Source organism: Aptenodytes forsteri, unplaced genomic scaffold (assembly GCF_000699145.1).
Source record: "Aptenodytes forsteri isolate BGI_AS27 unplaced genomic scaffold, ASM69914v1 Scaffold119, whole genome shotgun sequence".
Taxonomy (NCBI): Eukaryota; Metazoa; Chordata; class Aves; order Sphenisciformes; family Spheniscidae; genus Aptenodytes; species Aptenodytes forsteri.
In genome coordinates this window covers 5,728,470-5,740,790 of record NW_008796165.1, presented here as the reverse complement: position 1 = coordinate 5,740,790, position 12,321 = coordinate 5,728,470, and the positions used below count along the sequence as shown (strand labels likewise).

Here is a 12,321-nt window from a genome sequence, read left to right as displayed (position 1 = left end):
TATTGTAGATCCAGGGGAAAGAGGAGGGATGAAGGAAGGCAATCCTGCAATGGTGGATATGTATTCCTGAGGGCGCTGCACGTTCCTGAGTGTGTGTCCCTTGTGGGTGCCCGCATGGGGACCTGGCACCCAGGCGGGGTCCTTAGTGGGGGGACCACCAGACCTTGAGGCCAGGAGAGCAGATGCTGCCGAGGCAGATGCCCAGTGGCCCTGTGGTGCTGGGCTTATGGAGATGCTATGACACACCACGAGAAGAGTGACGACGAAACCACTGGCTCACAATTTTGAAATTTCCTTCGGGAGTAACTGAAGTTGCACAGCCATGAAGCCAAATAGCTTTTATTCTTCCTGTGGGGTGGGTTTGTCAGCCATCTAAACCCGGCACGGGCTGGGAAGCTGCTTAACTTGGGACCTGCAACCTTCCCTGTCCCGCAGCATCTGCACAGCTGTTGTGAAGGGCCAGCTGCAGGTTGCATCTGCACAGCTGTTGTGAAGGGCCAGCCTTGCTATCTGCTGCAGGTCTTTGGGTGTTTCTACCTCTTCTGGTGTCAAAGAAATTTTGGAAACATCCCTGAAGGCTCAATAAAATGAATGCTGTGTTTGCTCTGTTTAACAATCTCTCCATTAAACGAGGCATTGGAGGTGGGAGGCAGTACTCGGCGTTGAGTCTGGTTTATTAAACGGATGTTTTTAAGCCACAAATGTGTTTTGCTGGGTTGTTAATGACATTTGCTGAAAAGAAAAAAGCAAGGAAGTGAGTGGGGCCCGTGGTGGGCAGCTCCCCGCATCCCCAGGACCCGAGGTCCCACGGGGTGGGAAGGGATGTCAGAGCTGGGACATTGCTGGATCCCCCGGCTCTCCTGCTGTGGGGAGGGGGACTTGGGGGACACCCAGGTCCTGTTCAACCACGTTCCCCAAGAGCTGTAGCCATGCTGGGGGAGAGATTTACCCATCTGGGTGTCGTTTCTTCCTCCTGGGCCCATGCAAATATTTTATGCCTGAGTCCCCTTCCACGCCCTAAGGGGACTGTCAGGTTCAAGTCACCGTGCCCCAAATTCCCCACCAGTCTCTGCGGGAGAAAGAAAGAGGCACCTCCTTCCACCCCTTCCTGCAGCAGGATTTGAATAACCAGGTGTGAGCATCAGCCTCCCTCGTTAATGTGTTTGATAATTGACCAAGCGCTCATTGCTGTGGGAGGGCGGCGTGCCCAAGTGCAGTGAGCGCCCTGTGAGGAGGAGCTGTGCTTGGCTGCTTCTCTGCACCCCGAGAGCCCGCAGCCCTCCCTGCCTCCATGCCTGCCCGCTGCCTCCTCCTCCTCCTGGGGCTGCTCCTGGCGCTGGAGCCTGCCTGCTGCCAGGAAGGTAAGTGCAGGCAGCTGCCTGGCCTCCTGGGGAAACTGAGGCAAGGGGGAGGCAGGAAGGTGCGCCGAGCCCCAGGCAGGCAGGAGCTGCTCGGTGGGGTGGCTTTGGGGACAAGAGATCTGCGAAAGGGCCTCTTAGGAAGAGAAAAAACAACCCAGCTCCTGCCCAAGCTTCAGCTCCGGCTTCATACCAGCGGGCAATCGGGGCGGGTGGGTGTCCGGTGGGCTGGGAGGTCTTGCTGGAGCCGGGACACGGAGACTTTCTGCCTGTTTTGCCGAAGGCTGAAACTGCCGTCCAAGGTTTATTTCTCCTGCTTACACGGAGATAAAGCAGCTCTGATTTACCTCTGGAAGGACTGTGCACCGAGATGAGTAATCTGTTTTCTTAAGGCTTTTTTTTTTTTTTTTTTCTTCTTGCTCTCATCCCCGGGCAAGCGTTGTGCTGGGTAGCTCCCCGAGCTCGCAGGTTTTCCTGTTAATCTGTAATTTTGATCACTGCTGAGGTGAGGGAGCAAATATTTTCCTCTGCAAATTGCCCTGCCGTTCCCTTCCCAAAGGCTTAATAGAGAAACTTCCTATGGCTAGGGCATTATTTTTAGGAAATTTATGGAAGGACTTGTCTAACGCTAGAAATAATAAGGAGTAATTAAAACTCATCTGATGCTGCCAAAGTCCTGGAAAATTCCCTCCCCCTTTCTCCTGCTGATGCCCCAGCCCTGACCGGTCTTCCTGTATTTGTTTACCAACTTGCTGAGGATTTAACAGTCTGGGGTCTCCACCGTCAGCAGGATTGAAAATTTTGCTGTTGCCTGGAAAGAAAAAAAAAAAAGCCTTTAATGAGGATTCAGAGCCTGGCACAGCTTCCTCAGAGAGGGGAAAAGACAGGGGCCAGCCAATGCTTTCCAAGCGTTCAGGGAAGATGTATCAAAAAGCAGATCTGTGTCTTCAAACCAGTCGTTGAGTATGAAAACAGAGTTACAACACGTGCAAGGGCTTATATTGGCATTGGTACTTCCCTTGGTCTCATTTGTAGCTGCAGATGCATGGACACACGTCTGCCGGGGATGCAGATTCCACATTGCTTAGTTTGACTTCGAAGACCTTGTTCTGGAGGGAAAAACCCATCATTGCTGTGGGGTGAAACAGAGAGGAGGTGGCAGAGCCCGAGGGACAGGTTGTCCCAGGAGAGGCATCCCTGGTAAAGCATTTTTCCAGGAACACAGTCCTGTTTCCACAGGCGAGACTCATCCTTTCAGCCATCCCTCCTGGCAGGGCAGCAAGGTGTGCTCCGGTGGGGCTCCAGCCAGGCGGTGGCCCCCAGGGCTGGCATCTGCATACTCACTCCCCGAGAAGATGCTATCAAGCTCTTGCCTCCACCTGGTACCCATTCCTCCTTTCTTATGCCCACGCAAGTTCCCTGCACCCATGGGGGTATTTCAGCCTGATGAGGGGGCATTTGCTGTTCCCCCTACCATCCTCATCTCCCCTTGCAGCCAGGCTCTACATGGTCTCTCAAAGCCAGAACTGCTTGATTTTGGTTTGGTATTTTTCCTTTTGGCTTTGGATGCTCTGAAATCTGGTGGAAACAGACATCTGAGTGAGGTTTCGCTTGCAAAAACATACAGTACTTCCTGAGCACCGCTGCTCGGAGGAGGTTTCCTACCACTTATCTTCTCGCCTCCTTTGCTTGAAGATCACGAGATGCAAATTTGGCGATTTCAGTCATTGCTGGCTTCATTCCCTGGTTGACCTTGAACTCCCTTAACCCCAGCAGAAACCTCACCGAGGGCTGGACCTGACCATCCCCTCCTAGGCTTAGGCTGGAAACGCTGGCCCCGGCAGGAAAAATAAACCACAACTAATAAATAAATGTGGCTGAGATAACAGCCAAGGACAGAGTGAGGGAGGAAGCAAAGTAGGCCAAAGCTCAGCCTGGAGGCAATAGGTGTGCTCGGGGCTGCACCTACGGGGGTGGTGGGCAGCAGGGGCCAGAGGACCTCCTGCCCATCAGGTAGGGCAGGAGGGGACCAAGCTCTGCTCTTCCTCACTGCCACCGCCCCCCCCAGCACCCCCACCAGCAGCCTGCTGATATGATGGGATTTCAGCCGAAACACGCTGATACAACAGGGGATTTCCGCCTGAATTCCTCCCACTTGAGTTTTGGCCCCGGGACCTTGCCGTAAACATGGCAAGTGTCTTTGCGGGGAGGCGGGGGGGCTGAAGGCCGTTGTTCCGGGGTTGCTCGCCCAGCCGCTTGCCCGGGGCTGCCACTGCTTCCCGGAGTGGCACAGGTGGTGAATCAGCTGGCCAGGCTGATTTCACTTCCAAGAGGAAAAAATGAGCTTTGTGTTTTCATTTTTTTTTTTCTAAATAAAAGCCTCTTGCAGTAAGGATTCAAGGAGCTGGAGGTCTTAACAAAGGACAGTCCCCCTCCCCAAAACCAGACGAAGGAGATGAGGGCTGTCAGCAGCAGAGCTGGCGTGGAGCTGGCTGCGGATGAGGGGTTTGCACATGTGGAGCACACAGCCCACCTTTATTGCTGCGAGTAAAGATTATTTGCTGTTTATAGCAGAGATTTGTCTCCCGTGAGACAGATGAAGTATTCAGCTAGCGTAAAGCTCCTGAATCAGATTGAAATACCAATACACTCGTCCTGGGGCAGCTCGGTCTCGCGGGTGCTGGTGGCAGGGGCTGGGTACAAGTGGTCTGAGGCTGGTGGGGAGCATCCTCCACCTGTCCCATCTGCCCGCCCAGAGGGACCTCATTTATGTGCAAGGGTTGGAGTTTCAATCAGCAAAGAGGAAAAGCCGTGCCTGAATAAATAGTAATTAGATCCCAAGGGGATGTGTCTGCATGGGCAAGGTCTCCTTTTGGTGCTGATGCGACAACATTTAAGGATGGGTTTGACTACGTCTGAGTGCTCTGTTGCCCAAAAGCTGGTGGGAGGCAAGGAGCAGCCGTTCCAGCAAGGACTGGGACAAGGTTTCCTCTTCTCATTGCCCTGCCCTTGAGTTCCTTCTGCATCCAGGAATACATCTCACAGCCTTCCCACCTGTGGCTGGATCACTGCTTAGGTCTGGCTAGAGAAAAATGAACCTGTGAGTCTGTTCTACCCTGGGGGGGCTGGGGATGCTACGGCCGGCTCCTGGCCACCCGCTGTCGCCCCTTGCCGCTGCCTGGCCCCCCGCCAGCCCTGCCGGGCCTTTGTGCTGGAAGCTGTTGCTCTGAATGCTTCAGCCTTCAATTTCCCATCATAAATCAGTTTGCTGCTCTGGAAACTTGTTGAATAGTGCATTTTACCGAAATCCGCATTTTACCGAAATCCACACCGGCAACCTTTGTTGAATAGTGCATTTTACCGAAATCCACACCGGCAACTGTTTGCTGTGAGAATGACAACCAAATTTTACACTGTCCCTGTCGCAGGGTCCTTATTTTACTGGGCAGTATTTGGAAAATAACCCGGGAACAATGACTGTGGCATCTGGGGATGGAGAATAAACAGTTTGCTGAAACCCCTCCGCCTTCCTTCCCCTGCCACTTTGGGCAAACATCCTCCCTCCATGTCCCCCAGTCCTTTGTCCCCCCATCCCAGAGTCATCTGTGCCCCACTGCGTATGTATATGTATGTATATATGGGGCCCCAAAGCTGCAAGGCACTGCGCTCCACATGCAAACACCAGCGAAACTGCTGTTAATTGCACTTTATTTCATTGCTATCACCCAGGTAAGCCTGCCTGGATTAACAGCTACACACTCTGCTCGGCTTTGCAGGACTAAGCTGTTGGCTGGACATTGGTGAAGCTGGATGGGAGAAGCTCGGCCAAGCAGATAAAGCCCGAGGATGTATGTCTAACATGTATCCTCCTTTTTTTCTGCAGCCCGGGGCAGCCTCCAGCCGTGGTCGCAGGGTGTCATCGCAGTGGTTGTGTTTCTGGTCCTGGTGGCCATTGCTTTTGTAGTCAACAGGTTCTGGTGTAAGGAGAAAGTGTAAGTGTGGGAGTCCCAGGGGTTGCTTTGGGTTGGGCTTAGCTGCCTCTGCACGGGTCACTTCCAGCTGCCTCCATCCCCGTGCCAGGGCTGTGAACACCGTGATCGCTGCCAGGCGGGAAGAGCAAAGACTCCCTGTCCTTGTCTCCCTGTCCTCTTCTCGCTGTCCTGGTCTCCACTCCCTGTTACTTATTGCCAGGAGCAAGCATATACCATCCGTCCCCGCTGCTCCCTGCGCAGGGGCACCCCCAAACAGAGCACTCAGATGCTACTGCAAGGAAGACGGGAGAGCTGCAGCATCGTGGCTGGTTTACATGGGCATGCATCTCGGGGGCCTGGCCTGAGCCTGGTTTCCTATGGATTTGGGGGCGCAGTTCCCAGGTGCCTTATATCCGTGGGAAAACAAGCCCAAAACAGCTTCATTTGCAAAGCAGACTGGGCCAAGTTGGCAGAAGGCACTGAGACGAGCTGGGAGAAGAGGGAGGTAGCCAAGCTGTGGCAGTGCTCTCCACCCGGAGCCCATGGCACAGGCAGACGAGGTGGCCTTATTCATCAGAAAAAGGCTCTGCGGGGCTGGTTACCTCTTGCCTGCTGCTGGCCGAACAAAGCCACACACTGCTGCTCCTGCTCAGCTGACCCAGGCTAACCAGCTAAGTTGCAGTAACTTGATCTTGAGTCTGAGCCCAAAGTCAACAGGGGATGAAGATCAAAAGTGCCCTATAGCCTGGTTCCCAGTTCCTCTGTGCCGGCACGGGCGCTTTGGGCTTTGCACCCAAAGATGCTGAAGTCTTCTTGTATCTGCATCCCTGCAGCCTCTCCAGGCCGAGGAGGTGGGGACTTGGCGTGTACCCCAATGGTCAGCAGGTCAGCTTCTGCCCCAGATGCACTTAAAGGGGGCCCTTTGGGATGCATTCAGGGCCAATGCATAATGCAATATGTATATATATATTTATATGGTCTGATTTGCAACTGCAGTCTTTGTTTCCCAAAGAGGAACCTTTGTCCTCAAACTGGAGGAGCCCCCAGCCCACGGAGCGGGAGGTAGGGATGGTGTTTCGCACTTCTGCCCGTGCCCGGCTGCCTCTTCCCAACCCGGAGGCAGAGGATGCTGAGGAGGGCTTGAGGGAGGATGGCGACTTGTTTTAATTAATCTGGCCTCTCTTCAGAAGATCCATCAGCGAGGCTCGGCAGCCTGGCGTGGTGCCAGCTCTGCGCTGTCACTGTGACAGCAGCTATCAGCTCAAGCCACTGCCTGTTTATGCCAGTCTGTTCCTTGGAAAAGCCTCTGAAATTGCCCTTGGGTAAGCACTGGAGGAGGCAGGGATGTGCACACAGGTTGGACCTGCACCCACCCTCCGCAGCTGAACACCCCCCCGGCACTGTTTGGTCCATGGGATTGCTCCAGAACTGAGCTTTTAGGCTCCAGCTGAGGTCAAACACCCAGTCCCTGCCCCACGGTTCCTTCTGCGAGCGATCCAGACTCGCATCCGAGAGGAAGCCACTTGGTTTTGCACACACAGATGTGCACACCTGAACCCCTCCTGTTCCAGGGCTGCAGCGCCAGCAGAGCTTCGGTGTTTCTCTCAGTGTCAGCTGGGACTGTAGGGGACTATTTTGCAACAGATTACATAGAAGAAGACTGGAAAAACCAGTTAGCAGGAGAAAACAATCCCACATATTGACAAATGAGTCTTGCTGACTGCCAGCCCGGCACCGGGAGTACCAGCTCCAGAGCCAGGGCTTGGCACTTGGCACGGCCCCTGCAAACCTGCTTGTGAGGGTGTCTCTCCTCACCCATGTCCTGCTGGGAAGGGGGCTGAGCTGGGTGTCTGAGGCCAGGATCACACATCCAGGTCCCTTATCATCTCCATGGTGTTGGAGCAGTCCCTTCCTCCGCACTGTCACCGTCACGAGCTGCTGCCTGGCACAGCCCCACTGTTGCTCTCTCTCAGCTCCTCTCTTCTCCCCCTCCAGGGAAAATGTCGAGACGGTGGTGCGTGTCGAGGACAAGCAGGAGGCTGTCACGTCCAATGGCCACGAAGGGAGATACCTAACTGCTGCAGCTGACTTCAGGTGAAGGACTTGCTCAGACCTCCTACCCATGGCTCCGAGGCTCTGCTCCATCCCTCTGGGGACAGCTCAGATATGCAGACCTGCAGTCTCTCCCACTCAGGGTCTCACATGTCCCATGCACCTGGTTTTGGGGCTTCTATCCTCTCCAGGAGCTAAGGAGAAGGCGGTGAGGGAGTATCCTGTCCTCCCTGGTCTCTCCCCATCTCTGCAGCTGAGCCCCATGGTCCATCCACCACCTTGCAACCTGCTACACCACATTTTTCTTACGCTATATCACACGTTTCAAACAGACGAAACCACAAAAAGTGGCCATAGGTCACCACGCAGATGTTGACTGTCAAAACAGTCCTTGCTAGAAATTAGAGCAATTCCCACCCTGTGCTTGGCTCTCCTCCTGGCAGGGGGACCCCTCCCGCCCTCCCCACCTCACCCCTCGCTCAATGCACGGCTGGCACCAGCAAGGTCAAGGCCCCAGTGCTGGCTTCAGGGAGGCTGGTCTTGCTGGGGCTGAGCTCAGCGCTGTGCTTCTCCCTCCCAACACAGGTCCAAAGAGAGCCAGCACGCCTACGAGAACACCCTGGAGCCAGAGGAGAGGGTGATCACCACCGCCATGTAACAGGCACCCTGGCCGGCTGCCCTCCTTCCTTCTCTCACTTTGCTTCCCACTGTCGCGATGGGCATTTTTGCAGGGACCCTCTGCACCAGCATCTCCCATGCGCAGCAGCTCCCCTACCTCTCCACGGCACCACCATCTCCTGATCTTTCCCCTTCCCACGTGTGGGACGTGCTCTTCTGCCCCAGGGGCTGGTGTCCATGCGGGCATCGGTCCGCAGGAGAGGCCCGGAGGTGCCACCTCTCCTGCCCAGCGGTCACCCCACCTGGTCGGTGAGGTTGATGTCCCCAGTCCCAGAGGGGTGCTGACCTGCTCCAGACATGGAGGGGTCCCCGCTAGGCGCCTGGGACTTCCCCACACCCCCAGCCGCCCTCCGGGAAGCTGCTGATGGAAATCCCGCTCTCTTCTCCATGTTTCACCCTCCTTTTTACGACACCACACATTTTAATGTCAGAACAAACGTTCTCCCCTGTATATATCTTCCCTGTGAGCAATAAAGAGAATTGTTGTCCATACGACAGCAAAGAGGGTCCTTTTGCTAATCACCCAAAGGACTTTCTGGCATCTTGCAGCGCTCCCAGCCTTCGGGCGGTTGGGAAGGGAAGGACACCAGGGAAGGTGGCATGGGGGTGGGAAGGGTGTTTAGATGGGGGTCAGCACCCCTATCTCCTCTGTGATCCCTCCTGGGTAGGATCCATCTCTTATTTCCTTGCTTGGATGAAGCCAAGAGCACTTTTGCATGTGTCTATGTGTCAATGGTGGAGAGAAAAAGGAGGAGGATTTTTTTTTTGCTTGGTGTTTGGACCCTCCCCACAGCCACGAAGGGCCGTATGGGGAGGTGAGCATCATTGCCCTCCATTTACCAGATGGGGAAACTGAGGCATGGCACCAACCCAGCACTTCCCAGCACTGCTTGACGGGTGAAAGGCAGCACTCCCTGACTCCCACCAGCCACAGGGTGCAGACCCACAGCCAACTGGGGACCATTCCCAGGGCTGGAAGCTGGGAATGGCAATCACTTACTGGCATTGCTGCCATGTGGCTCGGGGGCTGCTCTGGGTGGTGCTGGCTCTCCCTGGGGCAGTTGGCTGTGGTGCATCCCGCTCCTGCCGGGCTGTTCATTAACCAGGGTCCATCTTTTGCTGTGGTGAGGACAGCACTGGGGAAGTGCACAGGCCACTGTGGGAGCAACAAGTGCTCCCAAGCCGTGGCGTCTGCAGATTGAAACGAGAGACCTGTAACGCCTTGGCCTTCCCTGGGACATCGGTTGCCCAAGCAGCTTGCAGGGTCCTCCCCCTGACCAGCGAGGAAAGGGTTAAGGGGCCCTGCAATCAAGGGCAGCCCGGGGCTGCAGGTGGAGTAGAACTGGGAGGGATGGGATGGGGTAGGATGGGATGGGGTTTATAAGAGGGGCATTTTTGGCAGCCCCTGTGTTTGGGGGAAGCAGGATGATTTTGGGGCTCTGCTGTGCTTGGGGCTGTGCAAACGCAAGGGGGAAGAGGTGGCAGGAGGACATCGGATGCCTGAACCACCGCTTGCTCTTGCTTTCTGCTGAGCATTGGGGCAAGGGGAAATGTTAGACCCGCTGTGAAACAGCAGCTGTAGTAGGTTTGGGTCTGGGGGGAGCCCTGGCCTCTGCTCAGGAGGTGCTTTGGAGGCCCATTTGCAGGCAGTGATGCCAGAAACAGGCAGATGGGGTGTTGGGGCTGGAGGTACTGCATTGCCTCTCACTAGCAGAGATCCTGCTTTGCATGTTCCAACCCTGAATGGGCTTTCCTGCTGCAAGAGCTGTCCCCTGCTCCTCTGTGCTCACCAGTGACCTTAAAAGCCCTGAGCTTTTCCTGGAGGAGGTGCTGCCCAGGATTTTTCCCAGGCAGGGGCTTGCATAACACCCTGTTTTCCTAAACCACCAAAACCTGCTGGATATTCTCCAAAGTGAAGCTGCAACAGTCCTGATGGGAAGCTCAGCCCAAAACAGGCCACTTCCCACTGCCGGGAGCCCTCCAGGATGGAGCCGGGGGCTGGAGCTGGACCCTCGTGCTGCTGCAAGCTGCTGTCATGCTTCCCGCAGGTGAAGCTGTCAATGTCCCTAGTGGGTGGTGACACAAAAATTCAGGCTTGGGAGTAAAGCAGGAGCCTTCCAGTAATAGACCCACCCTGAAAGGCATCTGCCCGAAGAGCCTCACATAGGCAAGCATTTCAAAAATGCCCTCAAGACTCAACGTTGAGAAATCACAGCTCCAGTTGAGAAATTGCATGGGGGTAGAAGAAAGCAGGCAGAAGGGTTGGAGGGGTCAAGCTCTCGGGTGCAGAGGCATGATGGCTGCCATCCCCAGAGTCACGATAGAGCTGTTCCCTTCTACCACCTTCCCTTGGGCAGCTGGAGGCTGAGCCAGCCCCAGGGTAGGTCCTGGGCCTCCCCACTTGTGCCCCTAATGGATCCTACTCCCCAGACTTTTCTCTCGTAGGTGCCAAATGTCACGTGGGTTTGGAAAAAACAAGCTCTCTGGAGTCCAGCGGTAATGCTTCGCTCAGCAGGGTTTAAGGAGGATTAGTCATTGCGCGTTCCCGCCATGTCAGCACTTGGGCTGGGGGCTGGGGGTGTGGCGAGAGGAGGAGAACCCATTAATTTTTACCTCTCGGTTGCAAAAGGAGTTAGAAACGGCATCCTTATAATGAGTAACAGTGGGAATTTATTCCCTGCCCTGTGCATGCCCTGAATATGTGATGAATGCCCAAGCTGTTCCCCCAGCAGTGTCTGGATGTGGGTTCGGAGTGGAGGTGGGCTGGGGGCTCGGTGGGTCCCTTTCCCTGTGGATCCCTCCCGTGGTTGTAGATAAGGCTTTACTGCTGCGTGTTTTGGGCTAGCCCAGGAACCTCAATGCTTGGTCTCATCCCAGCCAGTGCCCCTTCAGAGTTCACTTTCCTTGGGAAAACATCTTTTGCAAGAGACACTGTTACCTCCCCTGTGGGATCTCACCTCCACACAGTCCGTGATGCCGTCCTGCCTCAGTTTCACCTATCCATCAAGCACGACCCGAGGCTGGCTGCGCGAAGCCGGCTACCTTCCTGCGAGCTGTGCAGCCGGCTCATGGCTGCTTCTCGGTGTGATCCTAAAAAGAACAAAAAGGAGCAAGCATAAATGAAATTTATTGTTGGAAAATCTTAATTAGATTTTAAGCCCCAAAGGGAGAAAAGTGAGGTATTATCTGACACAGCTAATGAGTGTTAAGGGTCCATTGTTATATTTCTTGTTTACCTTTCTGTTCTGGCTGATACGGCCTGGATTCTCGCCTGTACTGCCATAATTAGGATATCTCATCTCTTGCTGATAGGGTCGGGGAATGCTCTTTAAAGCACAATGCTGCCTCATCCCTCCCCAGCAGGATGAGCGTGATCGGGAAGGCAACTTCGGCGCTTGTGCCCGCTGCGTTGACCCTGTAAGCTGGGGGATGCCCTCCAGAGCCGGGGCTGTACCTGATAGCCCCCAGGTGATGGGCACCTCCAACAGCCTCAGTGACCTCTCCAAAGGCCAACTTGCCTGGGGGCCAAATCCTCCCCAGCACCTCTCTCCATGCAGCATGGGGGGTGACTGTGTCCTCCAAAAGTCACCCCACACCCACCGATGACGGGGAAGGACACCCGTGTGTACCCCATCCTACCCCTCACTCCGTAATGCTAGTATCTCTGAAGCTTGGGCTTCAGGAAGATGTTCAGGGTTAGGACCTGCTGTGGACAGGATAGTCTCCTTTTGGGCAGAAGATATTCAGGGTGGTCTTTTTGCATTACCACCTTGTTACAAGATGTATCACAGCTTTCCTTTGTGGCCTAGGAGGGTGCAACTCATGTCTTGGACCCCCAGATAACAGGGCATCTTGTTGAAAGCCACCTTTACTCAGATGCTTCCCCAATCTCTCCTGAGGCTCTTTAGCTGTGGAGGTTTAAGATGTTTCTGTTCCAGCTGTGACCACAACCCTGGAGCAGCTTGGGCAGGTGGACATCTACCATGTGAGTTATTCCAAGGTGGTTTAATTAAAGACTTGCTGTATGCAGGTAAACCGCCGCTGGAAGGACCACCAGCTCCAGCTCTGGCCCCAAGCAACGTAGCCTGGGGTTTATGTGCTGGCATTTGGCGCCTTGACATCTAAGCGGTGTGATTTGGACCTCCAGAAGCAAAAAGGGAGCCCATCCCACCGTCACGGTCCTTCAGGCCGGGGAAGGAGCCCAGCCACCCAGGTGGGAGCTGTGAGCGCGGCGTGTAGGGGTGGCTGTGTGTGGGCAAGGG

General features: G+C 55.0%; 1 protein-coding gene across 1 annotated transcript; it reads left to right on the top strand.

Annotated features, from left to right (window-relative positions):
- Window positions 1-1,291: 1,291 nt before the first annotated feature.
- PDZK1IP1 (PDZK1 interacting protein 1) lies at window positions 1,292-8,039 on the top strand. Its single transcript, XM_009287338.1, has 4 exons — window positions 1,292-1,361; window positions 5,242-5,350; window positions 7,325-7,423; window positions 7,967-8,039. The coding sequence occupies exons 1-4, from the start codon at window positions 1,292-1,294 to the stop codon at window positions 8,037-8,039; spliced, it is 351 nt and encodes a 116-aa protein (XP_009285613.1).
- Window positions 8,040-12,321: the final 4,282 nt, after the last annotated feature.